General features: G+C 39.4%; 1 protein-coding gene across 1 annotated transcript in view; it reads right to left on the bottom strand.

Annotated features, from left to right (window-relative positions):
* The window catches only part of SHC3 (SHC adaptor protein 3), a 52,215-nt gene that overhangs the window by 4,553 nt on the left and 24,895 nt on the right, over positions 1–22,767 (bottom strand). The window contains exons 3-10 of the mRNA XM_059836628.1: positions 18,797–18,860; positions 16,050–16,169; positions 12,881–12,934; positions 8,642–8,693; positions 4,527–4,653; positions 3,326–3,479; positions 2,248–2,344; positions 1,180–1,374 (exon numbers count right to left, since the gene is read on the bottom strand). Of these exons, the coding sequence (XP_059692611.1) occupies positions 1,180–1,374; positions 2,248–2,344; positions 3,326–3,479; positions 4,527–4,653; positions 8,642–8,693; positions 12,881–12,934; positions 16,050–16,169; positions 18,797–18,860 (863 nt within the window). The remainder of the gene's footprint in view (positions 1–1,179; positions 1,375–2,247; positions 2,345–3,325; positions 3,480–4,526; positions 4,654–8,641; positions 8,694–12,880; positions 12,935–16,049; positions 16,170–18,796; positions 18,861–22,767) is intronic.

Raw genomic sequence — 22,767 nt, 5'->3', positions numbered from 1 at the left:
GGGCCGCAGAGAGGATAGTTTAGGTCAAAGAAATAGGAAAAATATTGTGCTGCCACCATTTATTGATATCTCAGCCAGCTCATAAAAGTAGCTTATAAATCTCTTCCCTATACCACAGCCTGCACGGAGTCCAACATATGTTTATCTCAACAAACCACAATCTTAGGGCTAATTGGCACATTTTCTAATACTACTTTTCTCTGATGTTCCAATGGCTGACAACAGCTAACATCCCTGATTTCAAACAGCAGATTTTTCTCCTTTCAGATGTACATTCACAGATAGATACTCTCTCAGCTTTCTTTGCTCCTTCTTTCTTTCAATTGAACATCACACTAAGCTGTGGAAATAGAGCCATATCTCAGCAAAAACATGCCAGGAAAATGAGGTTTTTCTTACACTAAGATAACAGCAATTTAGATACTTTATTTTACAAATAATATTTTAGGCACCAACTGCTTTGTCTCACTGCCTTTTAATTATGTGAACTGAATTAAATAAAGCATGGATAAGCAATTTATTTGAGGTAGGAATAGTTAAAAAACCCAAGACATTTTTCTGTGCATCAAATGCTTTCACTATTTCTTCACCTTATATATCTTCTCAAGGTTGAAAACAATGTGTATTAGTAGCATCAATACCAAACTTTGTCTGATGATTAAGCTGTGGTTTTGCAGCTATGGTGATGATTCTGATCTAGGAAAAGCTGCCTTCAAAGTTGGCACAGACAGGACAGTAGTAAGAGGTAAGTCAGTACTTTAATTTCCGTGCTACATTTCTTGTAGCACAAAGCTTTTCATACATGCATTGACTTCCTCATAGCATACTCACAGGACAAGCTGAAGACAATTCTCTACCCATCCATACCTTCACCCTCCTTTACCTTCTGTATGGCAAGCTTCCTGATTAATTTTTCTTCTGACATAATTGCCTGTGATGTTAAGGATAACATGGACTGCAACTAGCCTTAACTCAGATGTTATACAGACTAGCTCCAAGTCTTCAGCCACTCTTATTTTAGTTCAGTCCAACATGAAACCACAATGGATACTAAAATTCACCATAATTACACGAGGAACACTAAATTTCAAAAACCGGTTTTTTTTTTTAAATACAGAACTAATGCATAAACATATTTGGTCACTTATTAGAAAGGAAGTGGATTGGAAAGGAACTCACTCATGTCAAACAGATCCTTTCCTGGGCTGCTTGCTTCAGCATCCTCTGCTGTTCCACTGAAGGCACTTGCAGCATCTGCCTGAAGTGCCAATAGATCTTCTTTATTTATATGTTGGGTGTTTACATATATTGGCAGCTCTCCTGTTGGTGCTACTTCTGATTTCTCTTCTGACATACTACAAATATCCAGAGTTCCTAGAAAAGTAAAGACTTTTTATGTGTAATTGACAGAAGAGTGTTGACCAATTATCAACACACCACATCATAATAGGTTTAAAATTTCCTGGACTGGGAGATTTGAAGTCAATAATAGCTGGATCTAGTAGAGAAAGTGTTAATTAATGGATTCAAAACTGTGTTTCAATGCGGGCATGGTGGGGCTATTTCTCAGGAGGAAAGGAAATCTTTGTAAATAAAGATTGTAAATTTCAAAAATTATATTCTGTTGGGGAGTCATGAGAAGAGGAGAAGGTATAAAATCCTCAAATGTGTATAGATTAACAATAGGGAATATATTCTGGCCTTTGAACAAAAGTGTCCCTAGAAGCACAGTAAAGTTATCACATAAAAATGGATGGGGTGAAATCTTTATATGTGTTTTGAAATTACTTGAAATTCAAAGACAATAAAAGGAACATTATGCACTATTTGCTATTTGTTGAGCAGAGAACATTGCTTCACATTTCGAATTAAACTTTCACTTTAGGCTTTTCATTTAAAAATTCTATTTTGCATACCCTAGTGGGTCACGTTTTCAGAACAGATCATGCAGGAGACTCTTAAATATCTTGGCGTTTTAAGATATAGAAAGTTAGAAAGCTGAAAATCGAGGTAATTCTATCTATGAAGTGCTCTGCAGAAGAAAATATTTCATGAAGGTGTGCATTTAATAATTTATCCAGAGTTAATTATTAAATGTTTTTCACTGGTATCAACACTAAAACTCAGACAAAGGGAACCTATCAACCAAGTTCCATTCATTGTCTTAGGCTTTGAGGCACCAGACTTTCACATGCTTTGCCCTTCAAGACCACCTGCAGTATTACAGCTAAAAGTAGCAAAACTCACCTGGTTTAACAGGCCCATGATGCCATTCTTCACTGAATTTTTCTCCTAAATGATGGCTCTGATAATAAATTTGCTCTCCTCCCATTCCTGATGCAGACTAGAATGGACACATGCACAAGGAATTTTTAAATTGCCTTTAAAATGCTCAGACACATTACAAGTGGCCCTGCCAATTTCCTTGAACATATTTTGTGTACCCTCACTCTTCCTTTCCAATTCATCAAAATTTCAGAATATATATATCCCAAATACATTTGTTTAAGAGTAAGATATTACCAGTGACCTTCAGGTGTTCTTCCCTGTTTCTGCTTTTAGTGACCCACTATGATACCAAATGATGCATCATTTCTTTAGTTTGTACTCAGGTAGCAAGTCTTGTCAAGCTGTTACTGGGAAAAGGGTTCCACAGAAACACACGGGGGACCAGGAGACAGCCCCAGCACTCTTCACACCATAAGCTGAAAGATTCACGCTGGTACCAGGGGATGCGCTTGGGCACTGAGGGGAGGATGTTGGCTACAGACAGGACCCCTCTGGATTTAAGCAAAGTTGGGCTGGATCTGAAAACACCTCGTAGGGGGCTACATTGATACTGTAGTCAAATTTTTGACAGGAGTGCTGGTAGAACTAGTCAAGCTGACCTTAGTTCAACATGAGGTGGAAAATCTACCTAGGAACCTGGCTGAATACTGATCACTCCCAAGTCATTAACATAATGAACTGTTAGTAATGGCTGCACTAGATTGTTTAAATGATTCTGCATTAAATCATTCCCTGTTAATGTGCACTATTTGATACTCTCTGAAGCAGACATGGTTCCTGCAAATGTAGTAGCCCCCAGTGGATTTCTGTTCCTTGAACCCAGTTAATCTTTTAATACCATGAGGATTTCACCTCCTTTAATTTGTTAAGAACCTGCCTAATGTGTTGCCCCCTCAATCTGCAATATTCAGATGGAAACTGGCCACACAGGAAGGGCTGTAAATTACAGACAGACCCAAGGTATCCACCATAAAACACATGTCTTTTTAAAATTTTGGATCAATCAGCAGGAGAGTAGAAATTAAATTATACTGACCTGAGGTGTGTCTGCAGCAGTGAGAAGCCTTGTTTTGAGCCTGGCATCAAGGAATCCACCAGGGGGAGGTATTTTATTTGGGATGTTGTTGTAATAGGGATGCTCTGTTGCCTCGTTATCTTCCTCCATCCATGGGTCCTCAAAACTCTGCACTCTATAAGAAAGAGAGTGCTTTCTTTTGCCTCTTACTTGTAAAGCACTTACAGACACTTTCAGCAGGTTAAGACTGCCTGTCAAGGTATCACTACTGCAAATTGTAGGGACACTTCAGCTACCACTGTTAGGCAGGAAGCAGTGATGGATCATGGGTCAAATCTTCCCGGTTTAGACAAACTGATATAAACTTCCTTTGCAACAGACCAAATTCTTTATGCTGAGAAGAGTGTGTTTGAACTTGGCTTTAAAGACCATTATAAACTGTATTAGCAAACAACTTTATCTAACCTTAAAATAGTACTTGTAATACTATGACTTGATTGACTAGGCTCTAAATCTTTGTCTTTAGTTCTGACTGCTCTATCACCAATGTAATTCTGCAAGAACCTCACAAAGTCAAGAGATGTGATATAGCATGCTTCCAGATTAGGATGGTAGCATTGTATATTCCCTATATACCTGTTTTTGCTCTGATATAAGAGATTACAGAGGGTAAAATTTCACTAGGGTTTCTAGTAATGTTAGTAAGCACATAGCAATCCATGTCTCTAAAGAAAACAAAATGCTGTATCCCAGCCTTTTGAACATATGCAAGGAAAGTTTGTATCCTCCAGATATCAGTGCAGTCAAACCTTCCTGCAATACATCACATTCCTAGAAATATCACCCTAATATGAGAAATACTGAAACATCATTAGTCATTTTGGAATCCCAGCAGTCTGACCTACTCCATCTAAACTGACACAGCTGCTGTGACAGTAATGAGGAAATGGCACAAATAACAACTATTCTTGGCCATCCATCTCTGCCTACTAACTACAGCACAAAACACATGATCATTTTAACATCATTGTGAAATCCATAGCCTATCTTAAACTGACTGTACTTCTTCCATGTTCATTAGGTAAACACTGTTTCGCTAATACAGCAGAAATAATTTTTATGTATTCAAGTCCTGTCTGTGCCCAGCAACATTGTCAACATTTCATCAAGTAAATTGAAAGCTAAAGAAGGTCCTTTAGCTATCTTCTGCAATTGCACTCACCTATCAGATAAAGTAGGTGTCTTAGAAGGGCATTGCAAGTACTGCTTGAATCGAAGCTCGAATGCTTGCCCTATGGTGCTGATGACATCCTGGGCCAGGCCATCACAACATTCCAGTATATGACAAGCTAAATGAAAAAGATTGACACATGCGAATCATTGTTTATGTCATGGTGGGATTGCAATGACCTATGACAAAACACCTACATGTCAAGCTTAGTTGCTCTATTAGTGATGTGCACATTACAATAAAACCCAATTCTGATATTGTGAATTTCAGGCAATTACAACTTTTTAAAGGTTACATAAAATTGGACTGATGTGTAACTGCAATAGACAAGGTCACTAATCTGTTCCGCCATTTTAAAAGGTCCATGAACAGAAAAAACCTCACAAAATTTCACTTATTATCTGAATGCAATATATTATGTAAGAATTCTAAGCTTTGAATTGAAATTACGCAAATATTAATAGATGGTAATAACAATAAAAGCTTGTTTTGTTTTCCTCAGTTTAATTACTTCACTTTTACATCTAATCACCCCAAGTTCACAAGCTGCTCTCTTTTTCCAAATTACAGTCTGAGGGAGGAGCAGTGTCCGCAGATACTTCCTAGATAATGAGCCCTGATCTTATTCCAGGAATACAGAGGTTGGTACCTTTTCCTGGTTTTTTGCATGGAGACACTCCCAGCAAACTGCAGGGCTTCTGAGGAGGGCAGAGCCAGCAACCTGATTAGCTCCAGTGCTTCCCCATGTGCAACTTATATGAACCCACTGTGGCAGTAAAGGGGGAGGATAGCAACACAAGCTCTCTTCCTATAAAGACTGAGAAGCCTTTATCAGCTGTCTGAGCAGACATATCTGTCCTAGTTTTAAATCAGAGAATGGCTTGGAAGTCTCATCATATGTAAAAACATAAAGAGGTGAACTTGTGAAGTTCCCACAGCTCAACACTGCAAGAACATAAATGGGTGCTAAGAGATGGAAGCTAAAGATCTCACTGAACAACATCCCAGTGATATCCATAGAAGCACATGTGAGTTAATTTTCTATACTCAGAACTGGACAAGCATATTGTCTACTGCCTATAGCCTGGACTGGATTTCAAACTGGCTCTTTTCCAAGTCCTGCCACAGGAAAGTGGGTTCTTGCTCAAAGCTACTGATTTCTTCACCCCTGACTGGCTTAATAGCCTGAATATAAACTCCTCAGCTGAAAAACTGCATTTTAGTACATACCCAGTGTCCAACTTACTGGGACCAAGTGCATTGGATGCCAGTGTCCTACAAATAAGGGTTGATCATGACATTTAGCTGAAGTAATACAGGGAGACTAAGTTGGTGTAGATATTACTTTTTCAGAGGCTGAAATATTGGATAGACTTCTGGAGAGGCCAGAAAAAGGGCCAAGAAACCTGCAATCGTTAGTATGGAATGTCTGCTGTCTCTTCCTCAGCAGCAGCAGCAGCAGCACCACCACCACCACCTCACTCAGCATGAGATGGCACCAGTGACAGTGCCAAACAGAATACAGTGGTGTTCTCTTCTCACCTTAGAGCATCTGCTGTGCCAACCAGCAAGCTGAAATATCTCATCCAGGGAAAATGCCCCTAGCTACATGTTGAAAATGGATTCAGCAGACAAAAACAGGACCTCCGTGTGTCCAAAGACAGAGGCAGATATCCCTGACTAGCAGTGAGGCATTTGTTTTTTTATGCCCTCTGCAACACTGCTATTGGCACTGAACAATCAGCCCCCATGGAAGGTGCACAGTTATCTCTCTGAAAACGTGGACCAAAAGTAGTTAGGCCAAACAAAGCTAAAATGTTTGCACTCCATAACTAGAGTGCAAATTTAAGGAGGCGATATTGCTCACTGCTAAATCTTTCTGGAGCTGAAATGAAGCATGAGTCATTAAGTAGTTTCAGTAGGTGACATAATGAGTAACCTGTTTCCTTGGATACGTGAATGGACTTTCAGCAGGTAGGAGATACGCTTCTTGTAAAAGGATGAGAAGGTTTGGCTCACACAGAGATGATTTCTTGTGAATGTTGCAGCAGAAAATAGACAGCCTTGAGCTTGCTAGATCCAGAATGCAAAGCACGAAGATAGCTTTTCCATCCTTGTGAAGAAATGAGTCTAATATGCAAGCATTGGTGGTAGGGTAGCATCAGTAACAGCAGCAGTAACATTTTTGCTAGATACAGATGTAAAGATGAATCCCCTTTTAAAGTAATTTGCAGACAACACAAAGAGTGACAGAACGGCAGGTGATGGTAAAAGAGGGCAATTCAGGTCCCTTGCTAAATTAGACCCTTTTAAAGAATGTGTTTTAATACAGGTGACGTACAAAGTCACTGATCTGCAAACCACTGATGTATACAGATGAGTGAGGAAAGCACCCATAGGAAAGGCATAATGCTGAAGGCTTAAAGATCACAGAGTGAAAGAATTTCACATGAGACAACAGTGCTTCACTGCAGCAAAAAGGGCTTAGAAGGAACCAGCTGACGAAGAGGACAAAAGGAAGAAAAAATAGGAAGGTGCATTCTGTGCTACAGTGGCAGCCCCCGTTATGCAGATATCATATACCTTTTTAAAAGAGCTGCAGGAAAATGAAGGAAAGAGGTAGAGAAATTATCTGAAGGATGGAGGATGTGCACTGCAGCTGGAATGCTACACAGTCAATCTTTTCATAAAGAAAACTAAGAAATTACTTGACCTGACTACACCAAAGGAAGACAACAATGTCAGGTGCTCAGATGACTTCTCAGTCTAGGATAGCCTAGCTAAACAAGGAACAGTCACAGGAAGATAAGGATGTAAGACAGAAGGAACACAGTACAGGAAGAACACAGTGCAGAAAGAACATGACAGAAGACAGAGCACAGAGCTCCTCCAAACCCTACAGAGCAAATATCTGGTCTACAGTGCTAGTGTCTACACTGACTGAGATCTCTCAGAACAGCTAAATCAGTCTTGGATTTAGAAGGAGGCTACTGCTAAAGCAGGTGGGCTGGAGAGCAGCTCTGCACCATGCATTCTATAGTCTGACACTGGAGCCTCTCCAACAAGATATTGTAATGGAATGAGCATTCCAAAGAACTGGACTATTCCCTACCTCCCATACCCTGTAAGTTTTCTAGGTATTTTACTTACATTCAGTATATTAGTATGCTTAGTGCAGGTATTATTTATGAGCTAATATTCTCAAGTCTGGCCATCTCTGCACAAGGATGCAGCAGATTCTTCAGGTATCATTAAACATGACTACATATGGAAGCTACTGGGTCAGTTGTGCTGATGGTATGGTGGGCAGCTGAGGGTTTGCAGGATCAGCATTTTGGAGTTACAGTGTCTGAATTCCCCAGAAACCCTGCTGGAAGTACCTAGGGTTTTGTTTAGTTTTTTTTGTTTCGTTTTGTTTTGGGGTTTTTTGGGTGTTTTTTTTTTTAATTTGTTTTTTTTGGGAGATAGCCTGTTCTTCTCTCGCTTTGATCTGAGAATAGTAAATAGATTCTCAGGTACATTACAAAGTACTTTGTATGTTGCATTAAGACCTAGTGAACACAATCAACATGCAGGTTCCTGTCCATGACTGATTGTTACTAAAGCAATACAACCTTGAATAAAACTTTACTGAGAAAGAGAATTACAGCAAGCTGGCTGTAAAGCTAATTACTTGATAAAGAATCTGATTCTGCCAGGAAGATTTAGGCATGTATTGGGGAGACCTAACAGATACAGCTGCCTCATCAGATGACTTAATCAGAAGTCTGCTTAGCTCTTGCACAGTGATTGGGTGTAGATAAGACTTGGCTGTTGCCTAGATGCCTACACAGCCAAATAAGGCAAATGTTTGTTTCAAGAGATGAAGAAAATCAAAGTGATATTTGTGTATGAACTAGCGGCAAGACCTATTTTTTCCAAGCTTGAGAAACAAACTGCTGCTTCTTATTGTTACACAATCTTTCCATGGCTCTGTCAAAGGCCATCCTTGACTCTACATTCATGTTTTTCAGGGGAGGAAAGTGGGGGTGTTATCTGAGCTAAATCATGAATAATAAGTGTTTCTCAAAGGAAAAACAGATATCAAATAGATATTTATAACTTACCTCTACGATTAACAGGATCCTTAGCTACATATGCAATATAGTCTGAAGTATCCTGTCAAAAAATTAAGATATCTACAATGAAAGCAAAAGCATATTTGCACTGATTACAGCAAAAGATCACAGTCCAGAGTATGTACAGTCCTTTGGGCAGAGCCCCAAATGAATATTTTGCTCTACAGGTACATACTACTTAAACCCCATATAAAAATTTATGGCTTTTGGGACTCATTACACCACTTTTCCTTTTTACAGATGTGATCTAATCCAGCAGAACTTTAAAATCTCTTCCATCAATCAAACAAACTCAGTAGGATTTGGCCCAGGCCTCATTTAGGAGGGAATAGAATTAAAAGTCCTTATCTTCAAACTACCCAGAGATTTTGGTTCATAACATGAATAATCATCTGGTTCTGCGGCAGAAAGAGTGGTAGTAACAGCACTGCTCCTCAGAAATGCTGAGCAATGGCATTTATTCATGTGTGACAAGCAGGTGTTTGCTTTACTGACTGCAGTGCCATATGGCACAGAGGTGTTCAGCCACTGCTTGGCTCCGACCCGCAGCATCCCTGCACGCCTCCCCCAGCCCTTAGGCTGCTCCCTGCCACACCTCTGGCTCCATGCCTGGTGGATTTGCTAGCAAGAGCACACAGACATCTTATTGAAGGAGTTTTTTCTTCCTCTCCTGCCACTCCTGTGCTCCTGTGCACAAATGGTGCAGACTTCTATTATTATGCAGATTAAACAGAAAGGCTTGGGTTTCTGGGAAACACTTGGGCCTGCTGATATATCTGAAAAATGCCATGTTGTCTTGATGCAATCAGGAAGTCCTGGTTAGAGCTGGTATATCCTGACATGCCTGGCTAGTCAGGTAGGCTAAACCCAAGGGATATAGAGGATACATTACAGCTGGCTGTGTACACAAAGTCTTTTCAGGCAACTGATCCAAGATCATTGCCAATTATGCCAAGATCTAATGTCATAATAAACATCAATCTTCAGTTAAAAGATAGACTCCTTCAGCACAGCTTTTTCTAGTGCTAGCACATGCCACCACCAGCCACCCAAAACAAATCACTGTACTGAATGTCTACACAATTTCCTTCCTAAGGAGAGAGCAAGGGAAGTGATGAAGCACAGTCATGGGCCCTGGTGACAGATGTGTAACCATGTCAGGTAATGCATTGTTGGAAGGCACTCAGACAAAGCAGCAGGGAGGTTGGTCTGTTAAAAAAGCATAGCCCTACCATTTTGTCTCGTAATTTCTCACACATCCTGTGGCAAGAGTCTGGGCAGTGACTACAGTGGAAATAAGTATGCATATCAACAAGTAACGGGAAAACAAAGGTGACTATGTCTATAGCAGCAAATAATACAGACCCCTTGTTTCACTGTACTAGTTTCTCACAGCATGCCCTGAAACTCTCTGAGGGACCAGCACATGCTTGGCATCGATCCCAAGAGACCACAACGAGGGAAGAGAGTGAATGTGTGGGTGCAAATTGCACTGTGTTATTTATTTCAGGGCCAGAAAGACTAGAAAATGGGCCATAGATCAATTTATTTACTACTTCAGGCGTAGCTAATGGATACATTTATGCCTGAGTAAATCCTAGATCTATCTCATAGCTAGCATGGGTGTGACAGTCTGAAAACACCTACTCCTTATTTCATTTAAAACTCTGAGATTCAAGCTGACTATGACAAACCATTAAGGACCTAAGGTGGGCACATTTCAGTGTGGCTAAGTTAGAAGACCCTCATCCAAAAACTATGCAGGACTTGGCTTATGCAGCAAAGTGATCCTTGACATTCAAGAACTGAAAACAAGCATGAATGAGCTATAATTTTCAGCCTAAAGACATTGCATTACAGTGTTAAAATTTGGAGGTATTGCTGAAATTGAAAAACTACTGCCTTCAGGGACCTCTGAGAGACCTGCCTTATTAGACTTTATGACATCCTCCACTCCAAAACTTCAGCAGATATCTCCAAAAAACAGATGTCTTCTCTGGCAGCCTGGAAACAGCCACCTGAAATTACTGCGGAGCAAAATTGTATAGAGTATCATAGGAGGGACTGAAGGGAGCTAAAGCAGATTGAGAGCACAGCCTTGGAGGTGAAATAAAAATGGTTCTGAAATGGCACGTAAAAGGATTTGGCACAGAAGTTTTTAAGTTCCCATATTCTGACACAGCCAGGAACTGACTCATTGCAAAGGGGAATATTGCAAAAGTATATATTCAAGCCTTTCTCCAGGACTGTGGAACACTTCTCCAGGGGTTATATTTTGAATGATATAATTAATGGTAAGGGAGTGGGAGGAAGGTGGTAAAGCTAATTGCTATGACAAATGGGAGGCAGATGTCCAGAGCAGAAAGGTTGATGGGGTAGAGAAGTGAGAGCAGTCCTACCTCCTAGTAAACCAAATTCCAAAACAACTTCAAAATAAGGGAATCACTTCCTGAATAAACACAGGCACGTACCTAGCTTCCTAGGTCACTATGGCCTTTCTCCAACCTGTTTAAAAGTCATATAAGGAGATACATTTATGGTCTGGAGGCCAGCTGTGGTTGGGACATGCAGTTTGGTGGTGGCCAAAGTAGAAGTCATTAAGGGCTGATGAAGGTTATGTCTAGATGACTCTCTGATGAGTAAATAAAGCTGTGAGCTAAATCACATCCTTGCATTTTGTCATCTTCAACATGCACCCAGGACAAAGGAACCAGCTGCTTTTTGCACAAGCTTTTGAGTTAAAGTTGTGCCTTACTAGACCACAGATAAGCTTGTAGAAAAACATTAGATACTCATACCTACTTTCTTCATCCCAACACCCGACTGAACTCATGCAGTAGTCTTATTGAGAACACAAATTCATAATTTCACTGTATCTTGTAGGCTTCCTTGCACCATGCAATTTTATTTCTCTGGTAGCTCACTGACTCAGTAGTAAGATTTTTATCTCTTTAAAACATTTGGAAGAGCTTGTTTACTCCAAATCCAGAACTCTACTGCTGTTCCTCTCCTCTTTCCTGGTAAATCATTTCATCAGTGGGCAGTGTGAAATGGTGTTTCCAGGACCTAGCATTTGGGATGGCAGATGGGTAGCAAAGAATCTTCTTATGGAGGCAGGGAACTGTGCTAATCACTCCTCTGCCCACTTCAGGAATTGTTCATTTACAGCATCCATCGCAATCTGTTGTGTTTCCAAGCTGCTGTTGATCCATTTTTTGTTCCCCAAATTATTGTGATATTGTGTCCTTTTCCCTTCTGCAATTGTACTGAGCTCAGCGAAGCTATACTAAGACTAGAATTTGTCTTTATGTTTTCTGACAAAAACACAATGAACAGAGAAAGCACCAAGCATCTTCACCTTAACAGAGTTGAACTGAGAGAATTAACTCACAAAGCAGGCTAGAAATTGCCTTACTTGTAGTACATGACTGATTTTAGATGGATAATCACACGATGGAGAAAAAGGTACTCATTCAATTAATCTAAGTTTAAAACTTTTCAAACCTCTTAGGTAAGAGCAATGTCACTAATTTATATTTTTCCCATTGCTTCCTAAATGACAAATACTTTTGAAGCCCATTTATTAATACACCTTTGGATGAACAGGTTATAAAAATAAGGGAAAGCACAATAAGCAGGAATCTGCCTTTTGATCTAAAGGAATAAAATTTGTAGGTGTATCTAAAAGATTTGCAAAACAGGAGAAAAAGATCTGTGCTTTTTCTGAAAGCCTGCCTCCAACCTGCATGACTGTAGCAAATACACCTGCAGGCAGAATTTAGCACAGTCTTCTCAATTCACACTTACAGGTGAGAAGAAAAAGAAAAGGAAAAGCATGCATTACTATAAATATTATAAATATAGATGCAACATATTCTACTACTGTAAAAAGTGCAAGATAAATCACAGGATAAAAATCCATACAATGCCCATATAACTATTCTGCATTGCTCTGAAAAACAAAGCCCTTCTTATCAGTTACAATATGAATGCTTACAGCCCCTTGATAGTTTTTGTTACAGTCATTCAGAGGGGAGGATCCATGAACGCTTGTCGGCCATTCCCCTCAAACAGAGCTTCATGGCAACAATCAAGAAAAATTTATGAAAGAAGAAACAGGAGCTGTTGTGGTTGTATTTTTCTTTTAGTAAGATGTGCTTTAAATTTTGTCACACGGCCCTCCCAAAGCAGTTTCTGTGTGGGAGAAAGCTTTACAGAAATGCTTACCGGATCACCTCCAGACGCAAAGGAGATGGATTGCATATGGTGATTTGCTATGATCTGTATGGATCAGAAAGAATAAGTGTGAGTCAGATGGGTTTCTTACAGTTTGCAATTCTGATTTCTGTTTTTTGCTTGTATGCTGGTGAAAATCCAAAACCAAGATCAAAATTACCTACAAGGACTTCAAAGAGTAGCATGATAATATAAACAAACTTAAGGATAAATGTTTATATTCTGGTGTTCTTTAAAATGCATCAGGATACTGCAAGATTGCTAAATGTACTCAGAACTCTAGTAAATCATACAGACCTGTCAGAGAGTGTCTTTGGAGAAATTTTAATCTGCTAAAACTCACTTTCTTTATTACAGATAATGATGAATGAAACAAAAGGTCCTATTCATCAAACCATTTTTCTGCTAACGCCATTCTGGCGAAATCAGTGAAACCATGCCAACCTCTACACCAGCTAAGATTCCTAACATTGCATCCAACACCTACTGTGTCTTTTTATGTTTCAAACATCAACATGTTTACAATATACAAACAGAAATTTGAATCTAGATGCAGTGTAGTATTGTGGACAAATTCACAGGCACACTCCAGGGCATTTGAAATTCAAATTGCTTATGTACAATTTGAACTAATATGATATTTCTCTGGGAAAAGACAATTTGTCCTGAACCTCTAATAAAAGCAGAACATCTCTGCTATTCTGAGAATCAACTTACAAAATCTTTTAATAATGAAATCATGTAACAACCAAGAAAGAAAAGGTCATTTGAAAGAAATTTTCACTTGATATTTGAGTCACAGAAGCCATGCCAAGGAATTCTTCTGGGATGGGACAGGCCGTTGTTAAGTGCCTCAGAGCATCTGACAATAAGAATTAGAATCTTAATTCTTCACTTTGGAGAGGGAACCACATACAAAAACCATTCTGGAAAAAACGAAATAGGCTAGAAAAAATATTCTCTGCACTGTTTCCCCTAACTTGCTTCTTAAAGACCTGAACTATCAACTACCTTCCTTGGAAAGAAAAAAATCTGACAGAACTTTCTCTGAATCTTGCTGCTTCACTAAGTCAGAGAGAGGTGACTTCTATTTGTAGTGTTTCTTTTATGTAAAGAGCACTTCATTTTCAACAGCCCTGCTTGTCCCACAACATCCTCCAAAGATGTGGTTAGTTTTTAAGTATACACTTGTAAATTAGTGTTCTGCTACTCAGCAGTGAGGATTTCCTTCTCTTAAAGAAGTAACAATAGAATACATAGTATATAGAATCCACATAGAATGTAGATTATCCTAATAATAGAAGTGAAGTAGTGAAGTTCTGTAACACAATTTCATATTATCACTACCTTGACTTGTGCAAATAACCTAATCTTTTATTTCAGCATGTAAAAGAAAAATTATTTCTGATTGTCACGAAACCAGTTTTTTCCAAATTTTAAGGAAGCTGAGAAGTGCTTGAAATTATTAGTTCAAGTTAGGTGCTTTTTTGAATCCCACAGCTAATTTAGTTTGAAGCAGGGGTATTCCCTACCTCACCTCTACAATATCAAAATACTGAAAAGAGATACAGCAAACTATCAATGCCTTGCATTGCTTCAAATAAAAAATTCATTAATGTTGGCATACAGTTCAGAAACTTTTTAATCTACACCAACCTTCATTTTAAAGAAATAAGCAAAACAAAATCATGTCCCACTCATCCCTGCTTAATATGTTCTCAGTACTGCTGAGCACGCGTACACGCAGTTGCTTTCCTTCTACCACAGGGGCCAACAACCCTGGCTTGTCTTTTCTTTCCTTTCAGATCTGCTGGAAAAAAGACACTATTACAGAAGTTTGCAGCCATCCTCCTGTGTGGGGCCTCAAAGGGCAAAGCTGCTGGGCCATGCTGATCTGCAAATCAAATCCTTGGCATAAACAAGAAACAGGTGAGGCCACAGTCAGGCTAGGGATATCTGAGAAACCAAACATTTCCCAGGTGTGCAGCACCCAGAAGAGCCTAAGTCAAAAAGAATGATATAAGAGGAAGATGAACAGTTTTGTCAATTCAGAGAAAGGCAAAACATGTATGGGATGATTCTTCGAAATAAATGAGTTTAATTACATTTCTGCCCTAGCACTGGCTTATGACAAGCTGACTTTCAGGGTTTGGCACTTCCTTAGTAGAGCTAATTAACATCACATTCTTATGCTTCTGATGGGGAGTAACTGTCCTTATGAGAAGCACTGCTGTGCATATTCCATAATAAAGCTACAGACGACTGCCAGTCATAGCCCTGCTCCCCCAGTCTCAGTGCCCACTGCAGAGGATTGTGATGTTTTCTAAATAAGGATAAGAATGAAGATATACTAATGAAAACATAGTAATGAACAGCAAGCTTTTTAATAAATGGTATATATATTCTTTCTTACTTTTTAACCCTGAGGCCCCAAAGGACAGTAGGAATTTTACTTCTTTTCTCTCTGTATCTGGGCAGAAAGTTGCATGCCCTAATGCAATATGTGGTTCACAGCAAATAGCACAGCAGTGGCTACGCATGTCTGTCTGCTTCCCTTTTATGAGGAAGGAGCGAGGATTTTTCTCATCTCATACATCATTCACAAACCACTGCAGTGATTCCCCAAAGTCTGTCTGTACCTTCAGCACAGTGAAGAAGAAGAAATGAGCTACTTTAAAAAGGCTGCTTTGTCTCTCTAAAAGACTGGCCTTTCACTGCACTGCAAAATCCCAGAGGCTGTATTTTTGGCAGCGCCTAAGGAACAGTTTGCCCTTTAAGACTCTAAATGGGAAGAAAACAACAAAATTGGGGATGTACATTCAGTATTTTAGTTGTTGCTCCAAGCACACCCCTTTTATGACTCTGAAAGTTTGTAATTTTATTCAACAAGAACTCCCACAACCAGATAATGGTATTTCACATCATAGGTCTTTTAAGAGCAAAACCAATCTACCTGAAACACGGCAAGAAGAAAATAATTTATCAAAGTTGTGTTGAACAGTGAAATAAGCTGACTTCCACTATGATTATATTTTGGGTTCATTCATTTTATGACATTATTAAGGAATAATTTTGAGCAACTGGGTATCTGGCAGACAGCAAATTGTGCAGCAGGCTGTTCATCAAAAGCCTCACAAGTTAATACAGAAGTTACACTCACCTGTTTTGTATCAGGATTCATTAGATTTAAGCTGCTGGTGGAGATATTCAACATTATGCTCATTCCTGCAAACTGAAGATTGCTCTTTCCCAAGATGCTAGAAAGGACTTTGCTTGGTGGCTGTGAGGAGGGGGGGAAAAAGCAGATTTTTGTTCTCTGATTTCTTTTTTAAATGACCTTCATTGTATGTAGGGTTAGTGGTGATCTTAAAGGCTTCTAAAAAGTTTATGACTTTTCAAAGATCATTTAATTGCAACAGCTGTTTTCCTCTGGAAATTATTTCTCATTTATACTACTAGTATTACTACTAATAATAATAATTATGATACTAGCTAAGCAGTTCTTCATCTACTCTTCACAAAAAAAAAATAAAAAAAATAGGAGTTTTGTGAGACAGCACCAGTGTCATCTTCACCAAGGGACCAAGTAAGCAGACTAAGATGAATGCCTTCAGTCAGTGTCATAAAACAACAATGTGCTTGTTCTATAAAAATAGCTTCAACTCTTGAAATTTACTGTTTGCTCTACATCTACTAACTGTTCTACCCCCTTGCTACATGGTAAGTGGACTCCAGTAATACTGATGGAATGCTCACAAAATGGGATACAGAGTATTATGGACTAGATGACCTCTAAAGGTTCCTTCCAAACCCAACCATTCTTTGCTTGTAAACTTAAGAGTAGGTAAAAGCCTGATATAGACAAATAAAACCTCTTTACGCTGGGGTAAAATATGCATCTAAAGATTATCAGAGAATAAGTCTAAGAATGTAATACAGGGGATGTAATAGTATTAATAATTTTTATAGGCATTTCACCAGCTCTTAGGACGTATTGCAGCAATAGAAGTTATGCTGTCAAAGCAAAATTCATAAACTTCTCACCTTTGACGGCTATGGGGAACCACATACCTGCATGAGAGCAGCCACATTCAAGTAACCACAGCCTGTAAAAAAATAGGCTGCCCAGCAGTAACAGACCAAGCCCTTTAACTTGCTCTGTGTGCACTAGTAAATACTCATGCTGGTCATGAGGATAAAAACACAAAATGTTTGGAGACAGTGCTTTGCTGCCACTATGTTTGCACTTGTCCTAAGCTGCCTGCAAGCTTGGATGGTTTTGTTCCTAGCAGGATGGGCACACTTGAGCTTCTGCAGTCCTGAAAGTTTACATACATTCAATTTTATCTTCTTTTCCTTCAGTTTAACTGATTAAAAATACACTGTGTACATACTGCTCCTATGTAACATGTGCTGCACTGTTTCAACCCTTTCATGTTACAGAGCTAGTACTTGATTAACTTCTCTTTTGAACAAACTCTTTTGAATATCCTTGTATCTCTTCTTTTCTTAATCCTTCATGATTCCCAAGTCATGCCTAAGGGTCACCATCCACAGTGCAGGTAAAGTGTGAAAATTTGGCTTCAGGAAGCACATGCCACCTTAACCAAATTGATACGTCACTAGTCACAGAAACATGATGAATGTACAGACCAGCAAAAGACACGTCTTTGACATTTATCTGAAATTCTGTTGCTCTTTTCAACAACTTATTAGGAACATTACTTTTAAAACCTGTAATACAGCAAGGTGTCCCACTAGGTGCTTGGAACTCTGTTTAACTTATTTTTCAACTACACTTTGTGTCATTATGCTTTTTCCAAGAAGACAGATACTTTTGTCTTTACTTTCAAATTTAAAACGATAAGCCAGGGAAGCAAGAAAAGCCAATGAGATAAATTTGGTGGAGGTGAAACCATAGCCTTAATTTCTGAGACAATTTCCAATTACACTGTGACACATATTGTCACATATGACTGATTTACCAGGATATGATTCTCCATTGCAAACAAGTGGCATTTCATTGCATTTCTTTCTGCTGAGATTCTGCCTAGATGGTGGAGCAGCTGGGGAAGAAGGCAGACCTTTTCCCTCACCTGCACCTTTTCCCTCTCCTCCTGTGCCCAAGAACACACACAAGGGCTATAAATAACTACTTTCTATGCTTCTTCCCTTAGAGATAGCATCACATCCTAGCTTTGCTAACAGGCCTCTGGAAGACACTGTTGAGAGCCATCAGTGCAGGAGCTGAGCCAAGGCTTCCTCCTCTCCCTGTATGAAGACTCCAACTCCCAGCACACAAAGAAAAATAAAAGCATGGTAGTAATGACGCCAGGTACACACTGGACTCACCATCAGCACTGGGCACTGAGCATAAGCCACAGGTGTTTATGGAAAAAGCAGAGGGAACAAATGATCACCTCATATGCTCTTTCCATTTCCAGAAATCAGTGATTATCAAACTCTTCAAATGTCATCAGTATGTCTACCTTTCAAGAACAAATCTAGCCACTTTCAAAACTACACATGTTTTGGGCTTCTGCTGTACCTTCCAGCACCTATTTCCAAAATTTACTCATGCATTTTATGGAAAGGCATCCCATTTGTTGGTTTTAAGTCTTCCACCTGCAGTCTACAAAAGAAAGTAAAAGGAGGAGGTTTCTATGGAAGGAACATAAAGGCACAATCTTCATCCTAGATGTACTTATATTTCCAGATGCGTTCAAAAGCAGATCCTGACCAAAAGGGCAAGTGACAACACATAGTGAGTAAAACCAGCTAATACTTTAAATGATTAATCATCTGCAATTCTCAAAGCTGCCTTAAAGTCACCTGCCTGCTGTGCCTGGTCTCCACTGTGCTGTACAGAGAAAATACAGTCAACTGCACTACAAGAAAAAAAAATACCTTTCGTTTCTTGAAGGCTCTTTTGGCACCAGGCATGGCTTCACAAACACGACTGATTGCTTCCCTGAAGAGACAGAAAAAAGCTTTATGGCAAAAGAATGTGTGGGTTCCTTCATTACGCTAGAAATGCACTGGAGAGAACAGTTTCAACTGTATTTCTGTGCACAAGTGAGGACAGTTAGCAGGTCAGTTAGCTTTCCTTTCAAAAAGAAAATGTTTCCTCATACTATTAAAAAGACCTTTCCTCACTGTAAACTAGGATATTGTAAATTAGAATATAATACCATCCTTCCATCTCACTTTTGTACATCTTCTTTAAAAACAAAAAGGTTTTTTTAATGTGAGAGATAGAAAGCATAATTTTTCTTACTACTACACTATGCACTTTTCCAGTAAGAGCAAAACTACCAGGATTTCGACAGTATCAGAACCCTAAAATATTCTTTGTAATATTTGCATTCTATAGAGTACATGGGATGTACAACATTTTAATTTATACTATTTCAATACAGTCTGAGTAGTTTATTAGAGGCCTTACATTTATATTACAGGGAAAATCATTGCCTGAAACAATATTTTATGTCATTTTTTTTTTAAGATTGCTTCGTTCTTCCCATCACGCTCGGGTTGACTGAAAGAAATGTATGTCCAAAACGGATTTTAATCTTTACCCTTTCATAGAAAAGTAACTGTACATCACAAAAACTCTTGAAATCATACTGCTCCAAACGAATCTTACTGAAAGTTCCTTTCAGTATTTAGCAGCTTAGTATGTGAATGGTCAGTCTGGTCAGTGTTTAGAATTTGCTCCTGTACAAACATAGGCCTTCCCTCTGACCACTAGGTACAAGCCTTTAATAGGCTTGTCCCACTGCAAGACAGAATGGTTTCACAGGAATGAACAAAGGTGACTCCCAACATTGTTTAACTATTTTTATATGTATTGAGACTAACAGAACATTATATTTAGAGCCAAAACCCTGCAAATAACAAATATTTTATGCTAAACCCCCCAAACTCCAAACCAACCAACCAACCAACCAACCAACCAACCAACCAACCAACCAACCAAAAGACAAAACCTGAAAACAAAAGAATGGGAAACAATGAACTACAAGGTAAAGAACAGCCAAAATAATCAAAATCTTGACACATCATCTAGATAAATACAAAAATGATATTAACTTTATGCCATGTGCTGTATATTTCAACTATTCACAGGATCAACAAGTGAGTCAGGAGAACAATGCCATACACGTATATCAGCATTCAATTTATAATGGCTTAGCAAATGTGACAGATTATATCAGGTGGCAATCCCTAACTGATATAGTCATGCCTTGTGCTCTTTTAGTTTGGACTCCATTCAAAGTTGGAATCACCTGGAAGAATCACATTGTATTGGTTTGGGGAGATGGGTGGTTGGGGGAATGGAACACACCTTGAAGCAGGTTTATCGTCCTGCCATTCTGAAGAAATGTGAGATTTATAGCAAGAGATGGTTAAAAAAATCTTTCAAAAAACCTTTCAAGCACACTATCTTTTCTTCAGGTCTATAGGAGAGGTGGTTTGTTCCATAACTTGTCTTATGCCTTTTTTTCCCCCACCTACATCTGTTTATCCAAAAAATGCCTCTCACTACAAACCCTGCCTTGCATATGCACTCAGACCATTATAGCTACAACAATACCCCATTTCATGGTTCAGCACCTGTATTTAGTTCCCACTTTAACCACATTTTTTTTTACTCCAAACAAGTGTTTTAGTTAAAGTAATTACTGGATTTTCTTACAGAGCAAGTAAAAAGCAGCTGGTTTAAAAGAACATATCTGATCCATCTTAGAACTAAAGCAAGCATCACACAGTGATCACCATAATGCTGAGACAAGGGTTACTCCTGAAAATGTAACCAGGGAAAAGTAAACAGTACACCTCTCAAAAGAAAAATTCACCAAAAATGCTTTTCTTTGACTCAAGAAAAACAAGCAGACATTAACTTTTACAGAGTCATCCTCCCTGGCTAAAATTTGTGTTTTCCCATCTCTTTCTTCTGCTGAAGTGAATCCTTTGGAGGTAATAGAATGGGAAGTTCAGGCCAGTGGCAGTCTCCAGCCCACTTCAGTCTTTCAGACCTGTGCCTCTTGCTTCACCAGCTGTGTCTTAGTTTCCCAGGCATTTTGACTGCAAGCTGCTCTCACAGAGACATCACCAACACTTGTCTCCTCTGTCTATTCCAGTGGTTCAACTGTTACATTGAAATACCGCGTAGGTTTTGCCTCACAGAAAGGACTTGGATTTCTGAGATACGTACTTGAAGGATAAATTAGTCTATCATTTCCTTTCTCTTCCTATTTGCCCCCATCATCTTTTCTCTTTAGTTGCAGCCCAGAACTTACAGAAAGACAAGCAGATTTTCAGGCCACTGCACCCAACAAGAAATGTGTGCAATCTTGTTATTTTTCTAGGGCAGAGTTGGGTCTTGTAGCAGTTTTGATACTACCTCTCCTATCTGCCAGCTCCTGATCACCAGACATTAAGTATATTACTCAATAGATTCATCTGATTCAAGGACTTTTGATCAAAACTGCCACTTGAGATAGGAGAGGGAATAACTAGGTGAAAAGGCTGAAACCCAGGGCAAGGCTTCACAAGGCAGCCTTGACTACTCCTTGCATGTCCTGTCTTGGCAGAGCAGAGAAGACTTAAACAAAAACCCAAAACCTAACAAACAAAGAAAACCAACCAACCAAAAAAAAAAAACCACCAACCCCCCCCCCCAAAACCAAACCCAAACCAACAACACCCCCCCTCCAAACAAACAAACAAAAACAACAACAACAACAAACCAAAACAAAAACAACAACAACAAAAAACCAAATAACTGGGCTTTTCCAGATGTCTTTCTTTTGGTAAAATATTTTAGTTTTACAGAACTCAGTGTTCCCAAAGGCTGTGGGAAGACTGGGAGTCTTTGGATTTTGAACCTCTGTGAATACTAAATCTATTCAAGCAACTGCAGGGTTCAAGTTAACAATGCTTTTAGTGAAAATGCTGGGAACTTCAGAAAACACATTCATAGAGCAATCCTGTGTAATCAAGGTCAGAGTGTCCTGGCAGCAACTCTTTGCATGCCTGCAACAGAAGGAACAGTACTTTTTCTGCGTGGGAGTTAAGGAGTCTAAAAGCAGTATTTGAAGAAAATAAGAAGAATAAGGACAACTAAACATCTGTCACTGCACTGAATATGCATTTTATCCAAGGGCCACCAAGATGCTTAGAGGGATGGAGCACCTTTCCTATGAGAAGAGGCTGAGAGAATTTGGATTGCTCAATCTTGAGAAGTGAAGGCTTTAGGGTGAACTAACATGGCCTTCCATGAAGGGAGCCTACAAGAAAGGTGAAGAGCATTTAGTGATAAGATGGGGGGAATGGCTTCAAACTGAAACTGTAGGTTTAGACAAGATATTAGGAAGAAATTCTGTGAGGGAGGTGAGGCACTGGAGGGAGGTGCCTCCCTCCACTGTGAGGGAGGTGAGGCACTGGAACAGGTTTTCCAGAGAAAGCGTGGGTGCCCCAGCTCTGGAAGTGTTCAGGGCCAGGCTGCATGGGGCTGTGAGCAACCTGGTTCAGTGACAGGTATCCCTGCCCATGTCAGTGGATTGGAACTGAATGGTCTTTATAGTCCCTTCCAACCCAAACCATTCCATGATTCTGTGACAGTTCCCCGATCAGATAGCCAGATAGCCTAGTGATGTGGAAAGGATGGCCTGAAGACTTCTTTTCAGCTTGCACTGCTAGAAAGGACAGTGTAGATGTAACAATTTTTTTTCAGCAAATCAAATTGATCAAAATCAATTTTTTTTTCAGCAGCATAAACACCTGATATACAAATCAAGCCCAGGAACAGGTATTGCCACTAGGCTGAGCATGCCATCACCTGACTTGTGCAAGGAAACCCTTGCCTAAGGAAG

Source organism: Haemorhous mexicanus, chromosome Z (genome assembly GCF_027477595.1).
Source record: "Haemorhous mexicanus isolate bHaeMex1 chromosome Z, bHaeMex1.pri, whole genome shotgun sequence".
NCBI classification, from domain to species: Eukaryota; Metazoa; Chordata; class Aves; order Passeriformes; family Fringillidae; genus Haemorhous; species Haemorhous mexicanus.
Note: the sequence above shows the minus strand (reverse complement) of the source record. Positions and strands in the feature narration are given on the sequence as shown.